The following is a 24,716-nucleotide window of genomic DNA, read 5'->3' as shown; positions in this document are numbered from 1 at the left end:
TGCTGGTTTGGAAAATATATACATAAAAATATTTATATTACTAATAGTAAAAGTGATTAGATGAGATCAAATAACCCATAAATTTTTATAGCTTTTATATTTTTTCTATAATTTTTATAATTCTTTGCAAATTTTCTATAATCTTTTATAAGCATTAACATATTCTATTTTTTAGATTTTTATATATTTTTAACAAAATTTAAGTGATGATATAGCAAAATCGTAAATTGTCATGATGTTTAAAAAAGACTAAATTATTAAGATAAAATCCAATTTGAGGATTAATATGGACCAAAAAGAAGTTTTAGAGTAAATTAAAAAAATATTCAAATTTAGGAATTAAATGTTCTTTGTCCCTTTTTGAAGATATAAATTTTTAATTTCAATTTTATTTTTAATGCAAATAGTAAAGTCAAATTAAAGAAATATTACAAACATTGAGAGCTAAAAAGATAGTTTCTATTACTATTAAAATATTTTACATCATTTTGGTGTATTTCATCAAGGTTAAAACTTAAAATGGGACATCTTTCGTGTCAAATTAATTCCAAAATTCTTACAACACATTTGGTTCATTATAACGGAATAAGACTATAATGAAATAAGGTTGTAATAGAGTTGTAATTGAATGAAATAGGATTCAAATATTACATTGTTTGGTTGAATAGAATAGGTAGGAATAGATAAAAAAAAAACAACTTTAATCTTTAAAAATAAAAATAAAAATTTATTTAAATTATAAATAGATAATAAAAGTATTTAAATAAAATATATTATTAATATATAATAAATATTTTTTTAAGCTGTTGTTGCAAATTTTGAGGTTTTTCCTCTTTTTTCTTGTAAAAAAAAAATCTAACCACATTGTTCTTGGAACCATTGGAGATCATCTGCATGACACAAAATTGATGAAGAAGAATAACAGTAAAAAAAACGGACATGATTGGGAATAAAAAAAATCGCTATTACTGCTGAATTGTCTATTCTTACCACTAACCACCAAATATGGATTCAGCAAATTTGTTGAATAAACAAGGAATGGCATTCCATGGAATGGCTCATTCAGTTAACACTGTTCATTAAAGAATAAGGAGGGAGTGGAATAGCAATTCCCTCCAACCAAACGCGCTGTTACTGCTTAAACTCGTCGGGATTACACCCGTAGCTCCAGCACAAGCACCCAAGCTATTTTGCTGATGCATATTTTTATTCTATTCATTTCAGCACATAATACAACTTCAATTTTATATCTTAGGAAACATTTATTTTTATCCTTTTGCAACATCTATGATATAGCAAAATACATATATCATAATATGTTGCGAACAGAAAAATTACAGATAATGGGCCAAAAAGAAAATGTTGTGGATGCTATGAGAAACAAAACAAGTACCCCCCCCGGCCAGACATTAGAGACGTTCATTATTTTCTAAAACAGTGAAATGTTGTTAACACAACAGCTTAGCAGAAACCAAATAGAACACTACCAGACCACCAGGTTCCTGAGTAACCTATCCTCCAAGTTTCGAGTACTTCCAATTTTACTCCATAATATCCACTTTTGCATGTGTAATTCCCCCACATTGCATGACACAACTTGTCAAGGAGAAAACTTCAGATGGTAGCCTGCTAGAACTGATTTATATGCGCTGTAAGAACATGCATAGGATAGGAAAACAGGTAATAGGTACGCTATCCTACTCATTTCCATGGCTTAAAAAGGGGAGCTAAATGTTATGCACATAGGACTAAGGATGCACTGCCTAATTAAAATTGTTTCCTATATGCCATTTTCCACTTGGAAATAACTAAACTTGATATGGATATATCTTATGCCTCCTTCCGTTGCTTTTCTTCCTACTTATTCTTTCAAATTCTTCTAACAAAATCATTGTCTAGCAACCAGAAAAACAGATACTAATTAATAAAGAGAATATGTACAGTTCTTTTGACCTTTTTTAAGTGACCAGGCAACCATTGTTAGGTTGCCACTGCCAGATGATAAGGAAAAACTAAAATGAAATCCTTAAGGACATTAAAAGAAATAAGTTAATTCATCTACAGGCGTTGTACAAACCAGCACCTTATTTTTTCTTCTCATGAAATTATTCATGAGTGTACCAGGGTACAGTTTGTTGTGAAAGCATGCACCCATAAAAACGAGCATTTTCACATAACGAAAAGGAAATTGATAACTAAAATGCCAAATCAAGCAAGTTGAGAGTACTTCATATATTGGAAGAAAAAGATGCACCAAAAACTGAAAGTCAAAAAGATGCCAGAAGCAACCTGAGCAGAAATTACGCAGAAGCCTCGAGCAACTCCCTTTCTGCACGCTCCCTAATCCTTCTCTCGAGCTCTGGCCTAAAATGCCGTATTAGACCCTGCACAGGCCAAGCTGCTGCATCACCTAAAGCGCAAATTGTGTGCCCTTCAATCTGCTTGGTCACCTCCTGAAGCATGTCAATCTCTTCCAACTTTGCATTTCCAACTTTCAATCTTTCCATGATCATCCATAGCCATCCAGTCCCTTCTCTGCAGGGCGTGCACTGTCCACAACTCTCGTGCTTGTAGAAGTACGAAAGCCTCGCAATTGCATCTACAACATCAGTTGATTTATCCATCACAATTACTGCAGCGGTTCCCAGTCCTGACTGGACAGCCTTGAGTGCATCATAATCCATCAGGACATCATCACATATGTGCTTGGGTAAAAGTGGAACAGATGAACCTCCTGGTATTACTGCAAGTAAATTGTCCCATCCACCTCTGATGCCTCCGCAGTGCCTCTCTATCAACTCCTTAAGTGGTATACTCATCTCCTCCTCAACTGTGCAAGGCTTGTTGACGTGACCTGAGACACAAAACAATTTTGTCCCAGAATTGTTCTTCCTGCCAAAACTGGCAAACCACTCAGGACCACGTCTCAATATTGTGGGAGAAACAGCCACCGTCTCCACATTTGTGACAGTGGTGGGACAGCCATATAACCCAGCATTAGCAGGGAAAGGAGGCTTCAATCTAGGTTTTCCTTGTTTTCCTTCAAGGCTCTCTAGAAGTGCTGTTTCTTCACCACAAATATAAGCACCAGCACCAAAATGTATGTGAACGTCAAAATCATAACCAGAACCACATGCATTTTTGCCCAACAGTCCAGCTTCATATGCTTCTTTTCTAGCTCTTTCAAGGTTTTTACGTTCATTCACATATTCACCCCTAATGTAGATATAAGCAGCTGTAGCTCTCATCCCAACCCCAGCAATCAAGCAGCCCTCCAATAGTTTGTGTGGATCATGCCGCATGATTTCCCTGTCTTTACAGGTTCCGGGTTCACTTTCATCAGCATTGACAACAAGATAAGAAGGACGGCCATCAGATACTTTTGGCATAAAAGACCATTTGAGGCCTGATGGAAATCCAGCACCACCACGTCCTCGGAGTCCAGATTTCTTCATTTCATTGACAATCCAATCAGCACCCTTGAGTACTAAATCCTTGGTTCTATACCAGTCACCACGTTTCATGGCACCTTTGAGAAAAGGATCATGCAACCCATATAAGTTGGTGAAAATACGATCTTCATCTTTTAAACCACCAAAATGGGTTTTTTCAGGTGGTGGTGGAGGAGGGGGTGCCTGTGGAGCACCAGCAGTTGTTGCTCCTTGAGTACTAAATGATCTAATGCCTAGTTTCCACCTCTCACTGCTGGCTCTGAACATTGCTGCCCTTTGCAACGAAAGGATGCCCTTTATGGGTGCCTATGCAAAGAAAAAACAACCAATAATAACGTCTTCGTTCTTTTCATTAAACGTTTTCCCAAAGACTTTAGGACATAAGAAATCAATTTCTTAGCTTCCATGAACTGATACAATTATCAGAAATAAATCTAACAAATACTCAAAAACACTCGAGAAGAAAACAATAGCAAATTTGAAGTAAGAAACATGTTTGAATGAAACACCTGAAACTGGAAACGCCTATGAAAACGGTCCTAGAGGAATAATGAAGGGACAATCGGATGCTAATAATGCACTCGGTGCAGCTAGTGCAACCAAAAATAAAGGAAAGAAAATAACATAAGACCCATCAACTTCGATACAAATTAATAAGACCATGAAATCTTGACAGAACTCTCTGAAAAATTACTTCCTTGATGCCAAAATACGAGCCACATCCAATTTTGAAGCAATTAAAAAAATTCCTATTTCCTCGATAATCGCCTCAACTGCGTTTCACTGAGGCATGTAAATGAACAATGAGATAATAAAATCTAGACCAACCAAAATTAATTTCATAACCTTACAACAACAATCCAGCTTCATTAAGCTTAGTTTCTAGCAAATCAGGACTAAAATTTTCTCTTATGTGCATTCATTTTCCACCAGCATAATCGCATCCAAACAGAAGATGAAGAAAGGAAAAAAAACAGATTGGATCTAGAAGTAAACGCGAACCATCATTTCACGATCGAAAAATAGATGAATAGACGATAAAGGCGACACAAGTGAAAACCGAAAAGAGAGAGTTTGGAAATGAAGCGTACCATAGCGTAAAATGTTGCAGATGTTCGTTGACACTGCGCGATTCGACTCGACTGCAAAATCAGAAACAATGGGGGAGGGAAAAAAAAGGAACAAATAGGGAGTTCAATAGTTGGGTATGGTATTCAGTAACGGAGAAATCAAAATGTTTATTTTATCAAGGGACTGGCAATTTAAATCCCGGATTCGGATTCGGATTCGGATTTGGATATAAAAATTAGCAAATGGAAATTCCAAAGGAGGACCCGGATGTAAAACTAAATCATTTTGTATATTTTTATACTATGAATATTTTAACAATTTAATAATCATATTTAATATTCCAATCATGCATGTTAAATTACCGATATTCTCTTGACAAAAGCATTATGTTATGAGAAAGAGAGTTTGGGTTAATAAATATATATATAGTATATGATAGAGATATTAAATTCATTCAAAATTTATATACATATCAAGTACAATTATACCGATAAATTTAATAGTTAAATTGTTAAAATATTAATCATATAAAAATATATAAACTGGGTGTAAAATGACTTTAGTTTTATATGTGGATCCCTCCCCAATTCCTAATTCTTTATCTAAATTTGGGGTTAAGTAGATTGCCTTGAGTTTATTTAAAAGTACTTGATTATCTAAAATATTTTTTTATCTAATTACTATGGAGCTTGTATTTTATCACTAATACTGTTAGTTTATACTTGCGTGGCACTCTGAATAATCATACGGTGGCACCTGAGAAGGTCTTATTATAAAAGGGTGGACATAAATAAAAATATTAAAATACATAAATTAATAAAAATATAATTTTTCCCATAAGTAATAAACCTGGACAAATGGTTGTCTAAGTTCATTTGAATCTAGACAAGTATTTATCCAAATTCATTTGATATATGTTTTTTTAGTAATTTTATATATTTTATTTTTAATAAAACATCAAGTTATTTATATTATTATGAATTTAGACAAATGATTATTCAAAGTTATTTTAAATGTGACTTTGCATAGAATAATTAATATTGGATAAACTTCTACGATAAAAAAAAAGCAGATAAAGCATAAAATCTAGATACCGACGAAAAAGCTTAATGGAAGAAAAATGAGAAAGTATTGCAAAGAAAAATTAGGTCAATTAGAAAATCATTAAAAGAAGAAAAGAATAGTGGTGATAGAGAGAATGTAAAAGAAAATAAAAATGCAATTTAATTTAATTTGATATTTATAATTTAATTTAATTCTTAATTAATTTAAAAATGTCAAATTAAAATGATCGACTAAAAAATTTTATTTTAAGAAACGAAGTAATTTGAAATAATGGATTATAATTTAAATACCACGAAGTTTAGGTATCCACTTGAAAATAATATATAATCTAAGGATTATTTTGTAGTTTAACCCTAATTAAAAAAGGAACGGCTGCCATTCGTGCGTTCGGATACATTGGTCAATATTTAAAAAAAGACAGTATACACAGGTAACAGCGGTAGCAAGTAAAAGCCTAAATCCTCCTTTGTTCTAACGCAAATTTGAATCATGACAGACACCTCCTCCGATCTCCAAAAATACGGCGTGCCGTTTTACGGAGCCGGATGGATTCCTTACAACCACATCAAATCCAAGCTCGCCTCACAAGAAAAGATTGAAGAGGATAAGAAAGAAGAAAAAGATCCAACTCCATCCAACGATGACGAGATCACTACACCCCTAAACTACGTCGTTCTCGCTGGCGGTGGCGGTGAAGGCCGTAGTGGCATTCCCAATGCAATCGTTGTTTCCCACGTTAATTTCACCTCCAATTCTCTCTCCGATCAACCTGTAAGTAGATTTCGAGGATTTCAATTTAGAAATTATTGGAATATTTTTAGATCTTTGGTTGACGATTCTAGAAGTATGAAATCTAGATCTTGTAGTTCATTTATTTTGAATTAAGGAAATGTCCTTAAATTCTGATTGTAAGCAACTATTTCTTTTTTCTTCTTTCGCACAAGGATTATACTAATGTAATATATTTTTAGATAAATTTTTTAATAGGTGTGTCTGTGTGTTTTCTTGTTTTTTTTTTTTTTTGTTAAGGTGGTTAAGCATGAAACTGGTTCTGATTTGCCTTATCGAATGACTGTTCATCCGCATGGAGATGGCATTATCTGTGCCTTTCAACAGAGCTGCAGGTTTTTTCTTTTATTCTTTTCTTTGTTGACTCATTTTTTCTTCTTTCTGTTAATTTGCTTTTCAAATTAGGCATCTATGACATAATATAGCTCAGGTCACTTAGTTTGTTAAGGAAAATATGAACTTGAGAATCCTTGGAGGATTTTAAAGCGTCGTGCTTTAGTTTTCTGAATGATTGATAGACGTAAAGCATTCTCCTACATTTTAACCAAATATTTTTCCCTATTGACAAGAGGTGCTATTCTTTCTTCACGTTGCTTTGTCTAAATTACCTCAAAGCCGGAGCGTCACAAGTGTTTCTAAATATCGGGGATTTTGGAAGAAGAGAATGAATTTTTCTTGTTCTAAGCAGGAAAAAATGCCTGAAATAGTTTGTTCTTCAGAATGTGCCCAAAAAAGTTTTGTTTTTTATTTTCAAATCAGTTTCTTCATCATATTTTCAACCATTATATATTGCCTGAAATAGTTTGTTCTTCAGAATGAGCCAAAAAAAAATAAAAGATTAAAATCAGTTTCCTCATCATATTTCCAACCATTCTATTTAATGCACAACTTCTCATCTCTTTTTCTATAAAGTTCTAATGTTATTATATTTAACTCTGGTACATAGTTCTTGAGAGAAACCTCAAATCTTTTAGTTATGTTTATTAACAATTTTGACACGTGAGGGAATGGAATCACCTCTTTGTTAAGAGGTGGAAGCAGATTGCTCTCAGAATACGACTGTCTCGGAGGTAACATTATTACTCTGCCTTTATTGCATACTAGAAACGGAGAAGGAAGACTAGTAACATAGAAGTGGAACCATATTATAAAGGTGTACCTGAAGTTATGCTAGCTTATAATCAAGGAGTTTATAGTTAGTTTTGATGATCAGATAGGAATTTCTTGTGTGAATTGTGCTGCAAAACCTTGGTTGTGGTTATTTGTGTGCTCCTTTTTTATTGACTGACTTCTAATATATATCCTTGTTATTATTGTGTTCTATAGTTAGTTTTGTCATTGCTAGTAGTTTAAGGAATATCACGCATCATTTTTTTTTGTCTTCAGGTTGTTTGAGTGGAAAGAATCTGAGGGAAATGAAGTCCACAAACTGGGTGTCAAGGTATCAGAGAAAGTTCTGATCCAGTTAGAGGATGTTGGGCAACAGTTGGCACTGACATTTAATAGTGAGGGTTCCGTACTGGCTGTTGGTGGCGAGGTAGAGTGTCCCTCCCATTTTTCAATTTGTTGGATTAAGTTTGTTGCATTATACATCACTAACCAAAGGGGGAAACCTGTTGCACTTGCTATTGCACAAATCATCTGAAAATGATGCAAAAGTCGAGCTGCACATTTTCCTATAAATTTAAAGAGCATATGCATATTGGCATATGATGAATCACATTCGGCAACAGGCAGCAAGGTTATCTTCATGGTTAGGCTTGGGTTTTGAAAAGATATATTGACACCAGAGCTATTACTTTATGGTATTTTTTTATTTCAGTTTTATTTACTAATTATTAGGCATATGAGTGGATAGCTAGGATTATAAGTTATCTCTAGAGCTTTAATCTAGGCTATGATTAAATTATTTTTTATAAACCCTCTTATAAATAAGCTGTAAAGTAGACTTATGGCCACCTTATGATTTTCTTTAATTAATAGACTTTATAAACTAGAGTTTTTTTTTATAACCCTACATTTTTCTAGAGTTCTGACTTCTACCTTACTCATTTTCATCCTTTAGTTCTATTGGTTTGCTGTTCTTTTCTTCCTAAACCACACCATTATGATGATGGAATATCAAAATAAGTTTAACTTGACAATTAGGGGCGAGGGGAATAGTGAGAGAAACAAAGATATTAACGGCACCAGAATGTATGACAATTTATTGACCTTTATTTTGTACCTTTTCCAGTAGCGTCCTTGTTTTTCTTTTTGGTGCCATGGTGGAAGTGATAGGTTATACTGGGGATTTCATACTTCAGACTTGCCTACCCATTAAAAGGCAGATAATAGCAAGTTATAGGATCTTACTTTTTGGTCAACTATTGGATTGAAGGGCCAACTGTTTCCATATCTGTGTCTTAGTTTCACTTTCTCAATTCACCATTTTGTGCCTAATGCATTATACCTTTCTTTTAAAAGGAAATTAAAATTGTGCAGCAATATGCCATATGATGCTCTGATTTTGCTGCAGTACAGGATGGCAGTTTAAGGGTTTTCAAGTGGCCTAGCATGAAAATAGTTCTCAATGAAGCCCAGGCTCATTCTTCTGTTAAGAACTTGGATTTTAGGTTTGTGCCTGTTATATTAACAAATATATATATATATATATATATTTCTGAACCTGCAAACTTTGTTTGCCATGCTTAAGCTTTAAAGGGAAGGGTTGTCAAAGCAGAGGAAACTTCATCTCCTTAGTAATCAACTTGTTGCTGACATCTTGACTGTTTGTATTGCAGCTGTGATGGAAAATTTCTTGTCTCACTGGGAAGTGGCCTTTGTAGGATTTGGGATGTAACTTCGTCAAAAGTTGTTGCTTCTCTGGCAAAGGGAAATGTGAGTGAATGAATCAAAGTTTTTTAATAAGTGAAGCTTTTCTTTAGTTATTACGAGTTTTGTCGCTGTTAGCACTAGCTTTTCTCGCTATTGTCCATATTATTAGCTTTATGTGCATACCTCTCTGCCTTTGATGTTGTAAAAAGAAGCGTTATGCAACCATCTAATAATTTAGTGAAATAGCTGAAGCCTTTTGTCAGATTTCTTGCAGACATTAAATGATAAGGGAATTTTCAATATTTTCTGATGATTAAAGTTGATGATTCTTCTCTGTATTGGGTTACAACTGGTTTATTTTGTTCACATGAACTACAGGATGAGGTTTTTGCCTTCTGCAGATTTTCTCAAATTAATGATAAGAATCCACATCTGTATATTGCTGCAGTCACAGGTAAATATTTAGCATTTGACTCTGCTTTTCTGTGTCGTAAAAGAAACCCTGCTTTTAGTTTAAAATTTTAACATCATTACTTCATCTTGTCAGACTATGGTGGAAGTATTTTAACATATAACACAACCACATGGAAAAGAATTCGCACAAGCCGAGTAGTCCGGGAAGCTATCTCTGCGTTCAATGTCTCGTCTGATGGGAAGTTCCTTGCAGTGTAAGAATTATTACTCTCTTATCTTCTAGTTATAACATACTCAAAAAGTTCTAAGTACAAGTATTAGTAAGACCCATTATGAGCTCTCCTCCTAAGACCTCTCTGGTGCTGACTGTTTTAGATGATTATCCTGCCTGTTTCCCCTTCCAACTTTTCTATTTTGTTCTAGATTGTTTATGGCCTTATGGCTTATTGCATGGGGTTTCAACTTTAGACTTCTATATCCGTATTGTCAATAAATACCTCTATTGCAGTCTTGAAACTCCGCAAGCCTTTGCATTTCGGAAAATTAATAATTTTTCTTTATCTGGTTTACATGCAGTGGAACAGTCGGAGGAGACCTTTTTATCATAAATTCTGCCAATATGCGGGTTCAGATGATGGTTAAAAAAGCTCACCTTGGTTTGGTTACAGCATTGACGTTCTCCCCTGATTCAAGGTTGTACACAATATATCTGTTTTATAATTTATTCTCTGCAGTACCCCTTGTTAGAATAAGAATGATATTGAGGAATGCAATTTTGAATATAGGGCTTTGGTTTCTGCATCACTGGACTCAAGTGCTAGGTTGACCCTAATCAAGGACAAGACGAGTAGTGGTACGTGCCTTTTCCTGATTTTCTGGTTTTGTTGACTCAAAAGATGCATATTCACTTTGTTGGACTGAAAGTGGCTGCCACACTGCAGCCTCATGCCCATACCATCTATAAACTGATTTGCCCTCTTGGGGGACCTATCTTTTCCAAATCCATATCATATGAGCATCCTAATTTAAGTTTGACTTCTATTAACTCAAAGGGACATTTGAAAACCATTGAACTTTGTGCTCGTTATTCTCCCAGTTTCAAACATTCTTTGAGACCCATGGATGACTCAGTTCATATGAATGAAATGAAATGAAATATAATGCAAACTTTGATATAATCAAGAAGGCAAGTCAAACTACTGCCTTAGGTAATGTCCTGACCTAACCACCGATGCAATTGATTCAGTGGTAAATGCACTTATGTCTCCTGCTTATGAGATTTGGGTTTCAAGCAAGCAGCACCATGGATGCTTGAGGCTAAACCTGTTTCTCTCTGCCATGTCGCCAAAGGGTTGTGACATTGACATGACTATCTATATACCTATTTTCCAACTGAAAAAAGGCCCTGATCTAGCTTGGAATGACATAAATCTAGTATACATTTTTGTTTATTTTTTAAACTAGTTATTGTTTTGTTTAGATAAATAAAAATCTTGTTTAATATAGGATGTAAAATTTGGTTGGTTGTGGGAAACAAGAAAACACAATGTCTGTTTCTCATACATGGCAGGAAAACAACCAAAATATGATCTAAATAAACTATCAAAGAGAATAATTTCCTGTCCAAGCTTAGATGTGCAGTGCTGGCTTAGCCAATTTTGTTATACTATATTTTAGACTTGGGAAATTCATTTCCCGCATAAAAAGCTCTAATTGCTTTATATTTTATTTAATTTTACAGGCGGGATGACATGGATGATCATATTAATGGTACTACTTGCTATTGCTGTGTATTTTATGAAGGAGAAAGGAATTATACCCTAATGCAGGCCTGCTAAAATTGCAATCGAAGATTTGACCATTGTGTTAAAACTTTTGAAATTGCTTGTGGCAAACTTTACAAAGATTCTTATCACTGTTCAGTCAACTTAAAAATGTGATATGGATTTCTGATTTAAATAGTCTAATCAGCTGACTGCTTCATTCCCACTTCCTGCCTAATCAGTATCCTCTGTCATAGCTCATGCTATCTTGCAATTTTTGTTTCACTTCGATCCATTGGTACTGACTTCTAGAGTCTGTAAAAGAAATTTGACGGGTTGAAAATAGTGCGAATATTTGTATACTCAATTTACGTCTAATGCGTATTCGTGATTTTTAGTGTTTATTGTCAAGTTGCTTATGCTTTTAAAACTGGTATTGATATCCAATGTTACGGTACACAACAATCCAATGGAGGTTGGGGAACATTAACATAGTGGGAAATGGAGATTGGACACATTGGCTCCTAGAAATCTCCACTCGAGCATGGTTTCCTAAGCCATCACTCCCATGGAGTCTTGTGCTTGCACATTTTTTATGGGAATTACGGGTTGTTCAAAATAACATTATTTTTCACACCAGATATTATCCACGCACATTCGAATTTCGAAGATGCTAGCGTGTTCCTGTTCCATGCGTTTTTGGCTGAGACAAGAAAAACCTCTGCATGAATCTTGCTGAAATTACGCTAGGAAGCCCCAATGAAAGGATGGCTCAGCCTTAACCAACGGCGGAGCCGGTGCTCTCATTAGATATAAAAATGGTTGATGGCTCATAGGGTTAAGAGTCTTACCAACATATCCCTCATGCTTAAAACCGGAACTTTGGCGATTTAGAGAATGAACTTGATAAATTTTGAAGATGAGATTGATGCTACTATTGTTATCAGTCCATTATGTATCAATTCATAATAATGTTATCTTCTATTGCAGGACACTACCATCGAGATTGGGAGAGAAAACGTTTTAAGTACATTTTCGAGAGAAGAATAGATGTGCAAATGCTGTTTGCATTTCCTTATGTTGTTTGTTGGATGTAAACTCCGAACATGATCTTTTGTGCATTGGTAATGTGCCACCATCGGACCTTTCCCCTCTTTGGTTGGCTGATGCTTACCGGATATTCTATATTTTACTGTTGGTTAGTTTTCTCCGTCATATTGTGAGAAAAGCTTGCTCTGTCGATAACCTTCAAGTCAACAATGAAACATATGTTTCTTTCAGTCAGCCAATATCAGATTTAGAGTTGATTGCTAGCCCCCCTCATTCCTCTTTCACTCACCGTCTCTTCTTCTTACTTACCCCTCCAACCACCCCATCTCCTTTTCTTGGGGTCTGCTCCCTCTTTTGTTGGCCTTCCACCGTATCTTTTTGGAATGAGGAGGTCCTCACTTTGGGAATAATAAATTTTTTCTCAAGTCAGTGGTGACCCGTTTTGTCAAGTTCGTGATGATCGTTTTTGTTTACGCATGATCTGACGATTTTTATTGATCTAAGAGGTCCAGATTCCGGTGGAAAGAATAAGACTATTGTAAGTCGATAAAATACGCTAATTCCCGAAGTTTTGATCTGATGGCTGAATCCTGCTGAAGAAATTTGTGTTCATGATGTTGGTGTTTTCATAGGTGCTTTCCTTCGTTACGGTGTATTGAGAAAATTAAAGAGAATTTGAGAGTGGTTGAACTCAAGTTAAAGAGAAAACTAAACTTCGTTACTTTTTTGTGCTAAAGAAGAAGAAAAGCAAATTATTTTACTTCTCTTTTAGTTGGCAGACGAAAATGTATGAACATCAAACAAGCACAATATTCGCAGAACCGAAGTGAATCCTAACAGTTTATTTGGATACATCATTATGAAGAAAACAACCCACTTTAACTACTCAATTAATTAGCTGGTGGAGTAAAACTTGGTCTCTGCAACTCTGTTCATACTTTAATATAATTCCTTAAGAAAACATTTGTGAGGACTGTTTCTGATTCAAATGTGGCTTTCAGTTATCAACAGAGAAACTCACTTCTATTATTAATACCACAACAAAAGAGATGGTAGACATTGGTTTCACCATCAGATTATAAAGTCTGTGTAGCTTTAACATATATACCCCACTTGCTTGCTTGGACTTGGCGTGTGATATTTATAATTTTAGAGGGTGAACCAAACAAGGTGTAACTGGAGAATCCAGGACACCCTTGAGAATCTGTCTGAAGCTGTAAAATTGAAATATTCAGCTTTTCTGATTCTGGTTTTCCAGCTTTCTCTTCTTGATACACTAGCAAAGCTTTTTGATACACGTTGTAGCAAGGGAGCCATTTTGGAGCAGATATCTTAGTCCTCAAGAGAGAGTTGTTGTGCTAAGTTGGTTGCAGATAGTGCGGATCAAGGTATAATTACACATTAATCTACACTGCCAAAGCATTCTGAACCAGCCACACCATTTTCCCCGAAGAAGCCCCATGATCGAACCCAGCGGTAGCTCAAAGACCCCATAGAGGAAATCAACCAAATCCATTCCATCCTCACCCAACCCAACCTTCCTAGTGGTTGTTTCCACATCAAGATTCACAATAATAATATATTTGTTTGTTGTAGCCATTTCAGCCTCAAGCAAGCAATTATTATGTGGAGAAAGAGGGTTTGGACTAGGAGTGTAAGAGAGAAAATTGCATATCCTGAGGAAATTTTCACATGGTGCCTGGTAAATAAATCATTCCCCACCGTCCATTTTACTTCTTTTCTTTTTTCTGGTAAAAAAATAAAAGCTGCAATTTGCCTTGGAAGTGCGATTGCTTTCTTTGTAAATACATAATTCTTCCACGTCGCAAGAGGAGTGGTTACTGGTATGCTGCTAGGAAAACCAACTCAAAGTAGACAAAAGTTGGATCTTTTGTTGGCTTCTCTTTGTTACTTGTCAAAAAAGCAATTGAATTATTGTACCATATAGTATTTATTTATTGCAGAGACGTCACATTTCTTTGTCAAGATTCATGTTTGATTCTTTTTTTTGACAGGAAAAAAAAAAAGATTTTGAAGCCAATTTTCATCTGCTTCAACTTCGAAAACTAATAAGCAAAACATTATTGGAAAAGATCTTGGCACACACAAACAGAAATAAACCAACACTATGGACTTATTGTTTTTTCATAATTGAGGTCCATGTAGTTTAGCCTGAAATCTCAATGGCCTTAACCTCAGGTTTCTTGTCTTCAACCTTGGGGACAGTCACAGTGAGGACACCATTTTCCATGCTAGCCTTAACTTGATCCATCTTAGCAGTCTCAGGCAACGTAAACCTCCTCAAGAACTTCCCACTGCTCCTCTCAACGCGGTGCCACTTATCGTTCTTCTCTTCTTGCTCTTTGCTTCTCTCCCCACTTATCTGAAGAACCCTCCCTTCTTCAACCTCCACTTTAACCTCCTCTTTCTTCAGCCCTGGAAGGTCTGCTTTGAACACGTGAGCTTCCGGTGTTTCCTTCCAATCTACCCTTGCGTTGGCAATGGCTGAAGCTTCGCGTACTGAAGATGATGATGACATAGTGTTTGCCAATGCAGAGTTGAAGAATTCATCTGAAAGATCCCATACTGAAAATGGATCGAAGACGTCGGTTCTTGGGCCACCGAGAAGGCTAGGAATTGTGAGCGACATGTTGCCTGCTGCAAAAAACTATGAACAAATAAGATTTTAACACCACAAAATCTGAAAAGAAAGATTCCAAGCTTCTATTATATATATATCCACGGTGGGATTTGGTGTGTGATTTGAATGCATTATATAGAAGTGAACTGATACAAAGTGAAAGAGGGTTCTAGTTCTGATGTATTCGAGTGAAAATAATAGTAGCTTAGTATAGTGGAAAGAGTTTTCTGGTAGTTTCAGGGATTTTCTCCATTTATGTATTCATTCACTCTATTTTAGCAAAAATAATAATGTTTTGATATACTATTTTTGGTGAGAGTGATTTTTTTGTGATATAATTGGTTTGATGATGTTTTGAGACTTATAGCTTAGTACTTTTTTTTTGGCATGTACCTAAAATTGTCTTTGAATATTGCTATATTACTATGATTGTCGTCTATTGTTAGTACTTCTTAACTCTTTTGCATTAATAGTTCGTGTTGACACCATTTTTTTCAAGAGTGGGGTCAACTTGGATTTTGAAAATGAAAACGAATATTGGAGTCGCCACCAATCCTTTTTGAAGAGGTGTGATCGGGCCACCTCGAAAAATGACTGTTTTTAATAAACGATTTGATTTTATCAAAACAACGATTTTGGTCCACGAAATTTAGAAAACGGGTTCGGGAGTCGGTTACGTACGAGGAAGGATTAGCACCCTCGTAACGCCCAAAATTGGTACCTAGTTGATTAGTTAGTGTCTTAGAGTCGAAGATTGAAAACTTTGAAGAGTTTTAAAATACAATCCTTTGTTTTAAAAAAAACTTGTATAAATCAAATTACATGTTAAAACCCTCTCATTTCGGAGAGAGAAAATGTCATACCCCGTGAGTTAGGACATGATATTTCACATCCTCAAACGTGAGCTTGTCTTTAAAAAACTCATGCAATAAAATTCAAAAGGATATTCAATTGTTTAAGTCGAATAAAGAAATCGTAGTCCAATACATTAGGGCACAATTTCTCAAAATTCCAAACATTGAATATTGCATTTATTATTTTTTAGAAAAATCCTCATATCAAGAAAACAACATGTCATATCCAATGCGTTGAACACAACATATCGAATTCCCGATATGTGAATAAATGTCAAAAAATTATTTATTTAAAAAGATATTGAACTATCTCGGGTTTAGAAAAGGGATCATGTCCCGTAAGTTAGAACACGATCTTTTGTTGATTCCCGAGATCGTTTAAAAAACTTAAGTTTGAAAAAATTTCGTGTATTTAGATTTATTACGAAAATCGAAACCCCGTAAGTTAGGGTACGACCTTCTCGAATCTAAACACGAAATTTTGCTTATTCAAAAGTCATAATTTAAAAGGGTATCTTGCTATTTAGGTTTAACGAGAAAATTGAAACCCCGTAAGTTAGGTACGATTTCTCGAATTTCCAAAACGTGAAATATTGCCTTATTTTAAAATTTTCTTTTTTGAATAATGATGAGTACAACACTTAAACGATGTGCATTTGTTTTATTAGTGATAAAATAGGAAGGTTTATTGTGGATATATATACAAATCGAACGCAACTTTTGAAGTGATAAAATGAAATGGAATGATAATAGAACATTAAATAACAATTTATAAATAAAATGATACGTTCTTGAATGACAATAATATGGAAATACGAACAAGCTAGTTATAGTTCACATGATGGCAATAATCACACAATGTACATCATTTTAATACAAATTAACAATCAAGGACAAACGATATAAAATAATATACAAGAACAATTTAAAGTACATAAAATAAAATAAAAAGTTTAAAATAAATCCTATATAAAAAAAGGTTTCAAAATAAACAAAAATTTGACATAAATAAAATATAAAACAGTTTGAAATAAATAATTTAAAGCAATTTAAAATAAACAATACATAAAACAATTTAAAAGAATAATATATGAAAAATCTAATATAAATAATTTATAAGACATTTTAAGATAAAATGTTATATATATATATATATATAGCAATTCATAATAAATAATATATCAAATAAATTAAATAATTCCCAAAATAATATAAAAACAGTTTAAGATAAATAATATAAAAACAGTTTAAGATAAATAATATATAAAATTTAAAATAAGAAAGAAAAATAAAAGCTGCTAAAAATGAGAATATATGAAGAAAAATAAGGATTAAAATTAGGCAGATTAGGGATTAAATCGTGATAAAATGAAATTTAAAAGTGAAATTATAATAAAATAAATAAATAAGAACTAAAGGTAAAAAAAACCAAAAGCCCGAGGACCAAATGGGCAAAAAAACAAATCCGGACACATGTCCATTTTTCAGTGCATTGGTGGGTCAGGGACCTGATCGAGAACCAAACAAAATTTTGGGGCCAAATTTTAAAAAAAATGAACAAAAATGGAGTAAGCTAAAAGAAGTATAAACACGAAAAGACCATGGTTGCAAATAACCCATTCAACGAAAACGCGCAGATCCTCCTTGGAACGGGTCGAGTCGCGCGCGGGTTGTATTAAAACGACACCGTTTTGGCGCCTGAAGCTTAGGCCCAAAACGACGTCGTATTGGTCCTATTATAAATAATAAAAACATAACAAAAAAATCATTTGAATAGCTTTTTTTTTAAAAAAAATCTTCCTTTTTTCTCTGTTCTCTCTCTGGAATAGACCCAGAATTCGGCCGTTGGGGTCGTCTGACCACCGTGACGGCCGCCGGTTGCTGACGACAGCGTCGCCGTCCACGGTGGCCGGAGATCATAAAAATTGGCCATTTTTGGCCTTTTCGACTCTCGATCCCAAAAATGCCGTATTTCATCGGAGACGACAACCTCGGCCCCCCCACGACGGCGTAAACACTGGGAAAGGTAATATCTGCTTCTCCTTTTTCAATTTTTTATTTATTTTCTTTTTGAAATGCAAGTAAAAAATAAATAATAAATAAGGCAGAAAAATAAAAGCATAAAATACACATTTTTGAATCTGTCAACTATTTTTTGTTTTGTATTTGATTTTTTGTGTCCGAAAAAGAAGAAGAAGAAGAGATACATTGATATTTCATGGCTTTTATAGCCGATTTACAAAACTGTTAATTTCTATTTTTTTTCTTTTTGCTATTTATTTCTTCTGTGGTCTTGTAATTGATTTCTCTCTGCAGGTGTCAGAGGCGTGCGATGCGCGTGGAGGTGGCGGTGGCTGGCGTGCGGTTGCAGTGTCAAAGGTGGCAGAGGCTTGCGGCGCACCTAGGGTTTCTGTCTTTCTTTTGCCTAAAATTTATTTTAAGTTTGTGGGTTAGGGTTATGTTTAGTTTTGGGCTGGTCTGATTTGGGCTTGTTTTATTTATTTGGTTTGTTTTATTTATTGGGCCCCGGGCAAAATTGGGTTATTGCAGTTGCCCCTCTTTGCTCGTTGTTGTGTAACGAGAACAGAGCAAAGACTTTTAAGAAAGACAAGTTTTGCCCGGTCTTGCCGAGTCTTAACTTCTTGGTACTGCTCCAGTCTATTACATCTTGTTGCTTTGATCCACTCCACTGCATCTTTAGAGAGATATGACTTCAATCTACTCTGCTGCAACTTCAGGGGATGAGATTTGTGTTTTTAGTCTGCTCCACTGCAACTTCAGGGAGATAAGACTTGTATCTTCAATCTGCCCCACTGTTACTTCAGGGGGATAAGACTGGTGGCTTAAATCTGCTTCCCTACTAACTTGGGAAGATAAGATTTGTAGTCTTCGATCTGCTCCACTACTGCTTAGGGAGACAGGACCAACTTTTTATCTGTTTCACTGCCAATACAGGAAGACAATATCTACAATCTTTAACCTACTCCACTGCTGCTCAGGGAGATAGGACCAGTGGCTTAAATCTGATTCCTTACTACCTTGGGAAGATAAGATTCGTCGTCTTCGATCTGCTCCACTACTGCTTAAAGAGACAGGACCAGCTTTCGATCTGTTTCACTGCCAATACAGGAAGACAATATATACAATCTTCAACCTACTCCACTGCTGCTCAGGGAGATAGGACTAGTTTTCGATCTGCTTCACTGCTAGTACAGGAAGACAAGATATGCTATCTTCGATCTACTTTGCTGCTAATACAAGAAGACAAGATCTACAATCTTCGATCTACTTCGCTGCCAATACAGGAAGACAAGATCTGCTATCTTTGACCTACTTCGCTACCAATACAGGAAGACAAGATCTACAATCTTCGACCTACTTCACTGCCAATACAAGAAGATAAGATCTGCTATCTTCGACCTACTTTGCTGCCAATACAGGAAAACAAGATATGTTATCTTTAGTCTACTTTGCTGCCAATACAAGAAGACAAGACTTGCTATCTTCGATCTACTTCGCTACCAATATAGGAAAACAAGATCTACAATCTTCGATCTACTTCTCTGTCAATACAGGAAGACAAGATCTGCTATCTTTAACCTGTTTCGCTACCAATACAGGAAGACAAGATCTGCTATCTTTAGTCTACTTCGCTGCCAATACAGGAAGACAAGACTTGTTATCTTCGATCTACTTTGCTGCCAATACAGGAAGATAAGGTCTACAATCTTCGATCTACTTCGCTGTCAATACAGGAAGACAAGATCTGCTATCTTAGACCTACTTCGCTGCCAATACAGGAAGACAAGATCTACTATCTTCAGTCTATTTCGCTGCCAATACAGGAAGACAAGACTTGCTATCTTCGATCTACTTTGCTGCCAATATAGGAAGACGAAATCTACAATCTTCGATCTACTTCGCTGCCAATACAGGAAGACAAGATCTACAATCTTTGATCTACTTTGCTGCCAATACAGGAAGACAATATCTACTATCTTCGACCTACTTCACTGCCAATACAAGAAGACAAGACTTGCTATCTTCGATCTACTTCGCTGTCAATATAGGAAGATAAGATCTGCTATCTTCGATCCACTTCGCTGCCAATACAGGAAGATAAGATCTGCTATCTTCAATCTGCACCACTGCAAACTTAGGGAGGTTAGGCTGGTGTCTTCGATCTGCTTCGCTGCCGGTACAGGAAGACAAGATCTTCTATCTTCTTTAATCTATTCTACTGTAACTTTAGTGGTATAGGATTTGTGGTTTCGCTGATCTGTTCTCTAGGGAACATGACCTGTAGAATCCATTTTATGGACCTATTTATGCCTAGTGATTAGGATGTCATGATCATAATGAATCAAATTCTCCTAACTAGATTTGAATGAATACATATTTGCATAAATGCAGAATGTCATTTTTCGTGAATGATCCCTCTTTATCGCTTAGGTTGTCATTGCTCGAAATTTATTAAGGTTCTATAACCGATGCCTTCTTGTTCAGCTAGTATCTTTAACAGAAAAACCAAAGAAATAGACGTAATTTAGACTATTCTTTCTCCAATGCTTCTAACCCTTAAGTTGGTTAGTTCTAAACAATAGCCCTATTTCAAGTCCTCGTACTATTTAGAAGCTTTCAGAGTAATATACAGAACTCCTTCTGCTTGAATTTTGTCAGTCCATTAATCGTTACTTCAATGAAAAATGCTTGAAAAAGATTATCAAAACGAATAAGATAAAGTTTATTGAGAGTAAAGCTCGAAATGAATGAATTAATTAAGATAGAAAATTTTACTAGAATACAAAATGAGAATAAATTAATCAAAATGGCGTATTTTGCCAAAATACAAAAATGAATAAAATGGAAATAGGTGCCCCAAATAGCACAGCATGAGCTTTTCTGCCCCCAACATCTTGAGGACCCTTTTGAACTTGATATGTGTTTAGAAGTCCTAGAAGACTTTGTTGATGCCCCAAGATGTAGCATCTCTCCTTATTATTAATTCGGAGAGGACAAGACTACCACATGCCCCACCTTTGATCAAAAAATTTGAATTGCTCATTCCTGAGTTTTCAATTTAAAACCCATTTGGTCTTAAGGCACCCTTTACGGGTTTTCACCTTGGCCTCTCCTTTTTCTTTTTTCTTTTTTCGTTCTTCTTTCTTTTTTTCTTTTCTTTTTTTCTTTTCTTTTCATGAAACATTCTTTGATTGAATCTGAACCCATAGGATTAGGCCAGTCCTTGTTATCCCTTCCGATCAAAATCACCGCTTCTTCAGATAAGGCTTTCCACATAATGTCCTTTCCAGTTTGGCATCCACTTTCTTCTAAAGTCCTTTTGTAAAGGGAATGATATTCTTCGATATCAGGTCCCCCTCATCGAATTCTCTAGGGCAAACTTTTTTGGTGAGCTCGCATCATTCGCTTTTGGTACATTTGACCATGATGGATAGCTTTCAACCTTTTCTCTTTAATCAAATTTAACTGATCATATCGGGCCTGGATCCATTCTGCTTCATCCAACTTCAGCTCTGACAAGACTCGAAAGGAAGGAATATCAACTTCGATGGGTAAAACTGCCTCTATTCCATATGACAATGAGAAATGAGTTGCCCCGGTAGAGTTTTTTTTGTTTTTTATTTTCTTGTTTTTTTGTTTTACTTTTTTACTTTTTTTCTTTTTTGCTCTCTCTCTCTTTTCACTGTACTGTTCATTTTGGGGTGATATGGTGTTAATCTTGAACAGACTGTAAACTTCTGATATCGTGCTGTTGTTCAAATTTAGTGCATTGTCAGATATGATCCTTTTTGGCATTTCATACCGACATATGATTTCTTTTTTCAAGAATTTACTGACTGTTAACTTTGTGATATTGGCATATGAAACAACCTCTACCCATTTGATGAAGTAATCGACGACCACAAAGATGAATCGATGACCGCCAGAAGCTTTTGGCGAGGTCGGCCCAATGACATTCATGCCTCTCATAGAGAAAGTCTATGAAAAAGTCATAACATGAAGAGATGAATGAGGCACATGAATCTTGTCTCCATAAATTTGGTACTTATGACATTTCTTGGTATAACTGATGCAATCCTCTCTCATGGTAGACCAACAGTACCCGAATCTCATGATTTGCTTGGCCATTGCAAAATTATTAGCATGTGTTCCTCAGACACCCTTATTGACCTCTTTCAAGATCTTCTTAGCCTCAAAAGTGTCCCCACGTCTTAGTAGCTCAAGCATATCTTGGTACGATCATACAAAAACATCTTTGAATTCTTGAAGTAACTCAATGACATCTCGCTTTATCTCTATAGTGACACAGGCTCCGATTTTCACCTCTTTCTCTTCTCCTAAACTCACGATTTCCAACTGATTTTTTTAAGGTAGGATATGTTTTTCGACTTGCTCTACCATCCTTAACAAATCAAGAGATCAGCTACAGTCTCGATCATCTTCGAAGTCTTGAGGTTCCTCTAGACACATATCTTACTCAAAAGAAAGTTCAGAGTCAATAGTAGTGTCGCTCATATCATTGATATCTAGAAACCTGTTATAGGAACGAAAGAAGACTCAAAGAACCAATGAATCAAAGGATAATTATTTGTGTGGTATGGGTATGAATGAAATGGAAGGAACAAGAGAACATTTGCCAAAATAAGACACAAAGATGCATTTCGTTGAAATAAAAATAGTGGACATGTGTCTTTTTCACAAAAGGGTTTTCTATTGCTCCCAAGCTTAGAGCAATAAGAGTGTTCTGAATATTACTCTGAACTGGTCCTAAAAAACACAAGAATTTCCTCCACAGTCCAGTTGTTTAGAACGCCTCTAGGGATGTAGAAACAAATTCCTGATAGTTTTTTTAGTTCCTTCTTCAAAGGCACAAACATCTTTACCTTCTGAACCATCGATACATTCAAAGAATTCTAATTCTTTATCATCCATCAGGCTCTATACTAGAGTTCTAAACTCGACGTACTTTTGGATTTTAGGAAATTTATTGTATGCAATGAAATGTAATGTTGATGCATGAATGCAAAAAGAGGCGTTGATCTTGATTCAATTCTATTAGAACAACTTTTCTAGAAAACAAATCTCTTTACATAAAACAGATATTTACATATACGACCTTATCCTAATACTCGAAGTAAAGACATCGATCCTTTTCCTCAAATCCATATGTTAAAATTGAATCTCGAAAACTCTTCAAAGGGGCACCTCCTCTATCTCCTTTTTGCTTGATCCAAGTCGCGACCAATTGTTCACTCATCCTCGTAATGCTCATTGGCTTCTTTAAGAAAGTTGGCGTTAGCGACTCTCGAATAGTCTTCGTTAGCTTGAGTCTTCGGGCAATGAGGTAAAGTTGTGTACTCATTCACCAGACTATCACCCTTCCCTCGTTATGTTTTCTCGGACCATATTCGAACAACCGCATTGTCTTCTATTTTATCAAGAAACTCATTTTCTTATGACAAGCTCTCTATTTAGATACTTGAACGTGAATCAACATATCTTTTCTATTTGATGAAAAATGCAATGTAATACAATGCAATCATAACCGAAACAAAACGAAACGGGTTAGTACAAAACAAAAGTAAGTAAGAAAGAAACAAATAAAGCACCTATTCGGGTGATTACTAGGGTTTGGCGTGGTTTTACCTAGGGTAGGCTCCTAAGGTCTTCTACATGTGGTTTGGTTCTAAAGTTGAAGTACCCGAATAGACAGATTCCTCGATCCTCACTCATTATAGACTCATACGAACCGAGTTTGATTCAGGGGAATACATTTCTCTATGGCTGCACGGAGATGAAAATCTCACGAAGACATAGGTACGAATGTATCCTGAAAGCGATCCACTATCCTGCACGGAGGTGAAAACCTCACGAAGGACTAGTTTCTCGCTCTCACTTAAAAGGGTGTGACCAACGGTCATGCAATGCAATGTGCAGAAAGATACCACAACTTAAACTAACATAGCAATTATAAACCACAATGATGAATTCCATAATAAAGACGGATGAAATGCAACGAAAGGATCGTATATTTAAATCAAGTTTTCATTTTTTTACAAAAAGACAAAAAATAATCAACTTGTGGCTTAACTCTCTTATTTTGGTCCGCAACGGAGTCGCCAAGTTGTTGACACCATTTTTTTCAAAAACGGGGTCAACTTGGATTTTGAAAATGAAAACGAATATGGGAGCCGCTACCAATCCTTTTTGATGAGGTGTGATCGGGCCACCTCGAAAAATGATTGTTTTTAATAAACGATTTGATTTTACCAAAACAACGATTTTGGCCCACAAAATTTAGAAAACGGGTTCGGGAGTCGGTTACGTACGAGGAAGGATTAGCACCCTCGTAACGCCCAAAATTGGTACCTAGTTAATTAGTTAGTGTCTTAGAGTTGAAGATTGAAAACTTTGAAGAGTTTTAAAATACAATCCTTTGTTTTAAAAAAAAACTTGTATAAATCAAATTACATGTTAAGACCCTCTCATTTCAGAGAGAGAAAATGTCATATCCCATGAGTTAGGACATGATATTTCACATCCTATAAAGTGAGCTTGTCCTTAAAAAACTCATGCAATAAAATTCAAAAGGATATTCAATTGTTTAAGTCAGATGAAGAAATCGTAGTCCAATACATTAGGGCACAATTTCTCAAAATTCCAAACATTGAATATTGCATTTATTATTTTTTAGAAAAATCCTCATATCAAGAAAACAACATGTCATATCCAATGCGTTGAACACAACATATCGAATTCCCGATATGTGAATAAATGT

General features: G+C 35.3%; 3 protein-coding genes across 5 annotated transcripts; 1 reads left to right on the top strand and 2 right to left on the bottom strand.

Annotated features, from left to right (window-relative positions):
- Window positions 1-1,218: 1,218 nt before the first annotated feature.
- LOC105791265 (NADH dehydrogenase [ubiquinone] flavoprotein 1, mitochondrial) lies at window positions 1,219-4,702 on the bottom strand. Of its 3 annotated transcripts, none has more exons than XM_012619278.2 (3): window positions 4,544-4,702; window positions 2,290-3,758; window positions 1,219-1,649 (listed from the first exon to the last, which is right to left on the bottom strand). In XM_012619278.2, exons 1-2 carry the CDS (start codon window positions 4,544-4,546, stop codon window positions 2,301-2,303), a joined length of 1,461 nt encoding a protein of 486 aa, XP_012474732.1. In that variant the 5' UTR covers window positions 4,547-4,702; the 3' UTR covers window positions 1,219-1,649; window positions 2,290-2,300. The 3 variants fall into 3 exon arrangements, with proteins under 3 accessions (XP_012474732.1, XP_012474727.1, XP_012474742.1); XM_012619273.2 differs by having other exon boundaries at window positions 1,219-1,635; XM_012619288.2 differs by having other exon boundaries at window positions 1,219-1,626.
- Window positions 4,703-6,006: 1,304 nt separating this feature from the next.
- LOC105791288 (SEC12-like protein 2) lies at window positions 6,007-11,775 on the top strand. Its single transcript, XM_012619303.2, has 10 exons — window positions 6,007-6,359; window positions 6,618-6,712; window positions 7,764-7,914; window positions 8,901-8,992; window positions 9,161-9,257; window positions 9,573-9,648; window positions 9,742-9,862; window positions 10,185-10,301; window positions 10,394-10,461; window positions 11,350-11,775. Exons 1-10 carry the CDS (start codon window positions 6,078-6,080, stop codon window positions 11,430-11,432), a joined length of 1,182 nt encoding a protein of 393 aa, XP_012474757.1. The 5' UTR covers window positions 6,007-6,077; the 3' UTR covers window positions 11,433-11,775.
- A 2,573-nt stretch (window positions 11,776-14,348) lies between these two features.
- Window positions 14,349-15,417, bottom strand: LOC105791296 (16.9 kDa class I heat shock protein 3). The gene has a single exon (XM_012619316.2). The coding sequence runs from the start codon at window positions 15,069-15,071 to the stop codon at window positions 14,589-14,591; it is 483 nt and encodes a 160-aa protein (XP_012474770.1). The 5' UTR covers window positions 15,072-15,417; the 3' UTR covers window positions 14,349-14,588.
- Between the last annotated feature and the right edge of the window lie 9,299 nt (window positions 15,418-24,716).

This window comes from Gossypium raimondii, chromosome 7 (genome assembly GCF_025698545.1).
Source record: "Gossypium raimondii isolate GPD5lz chromosome 7, ASM2569854v1, whole genome shotgun sequence".
NCBI classification, from domain to species: Eukaryota; Viridiplantae; Streptophyta; class Magnoliopsida; order Malvales; family Malvaceae; genus Gossypium; species Gossypium raimondii.
This window is presented reverse-complemented; position numbering and strand designations above follow the sequence as displayed.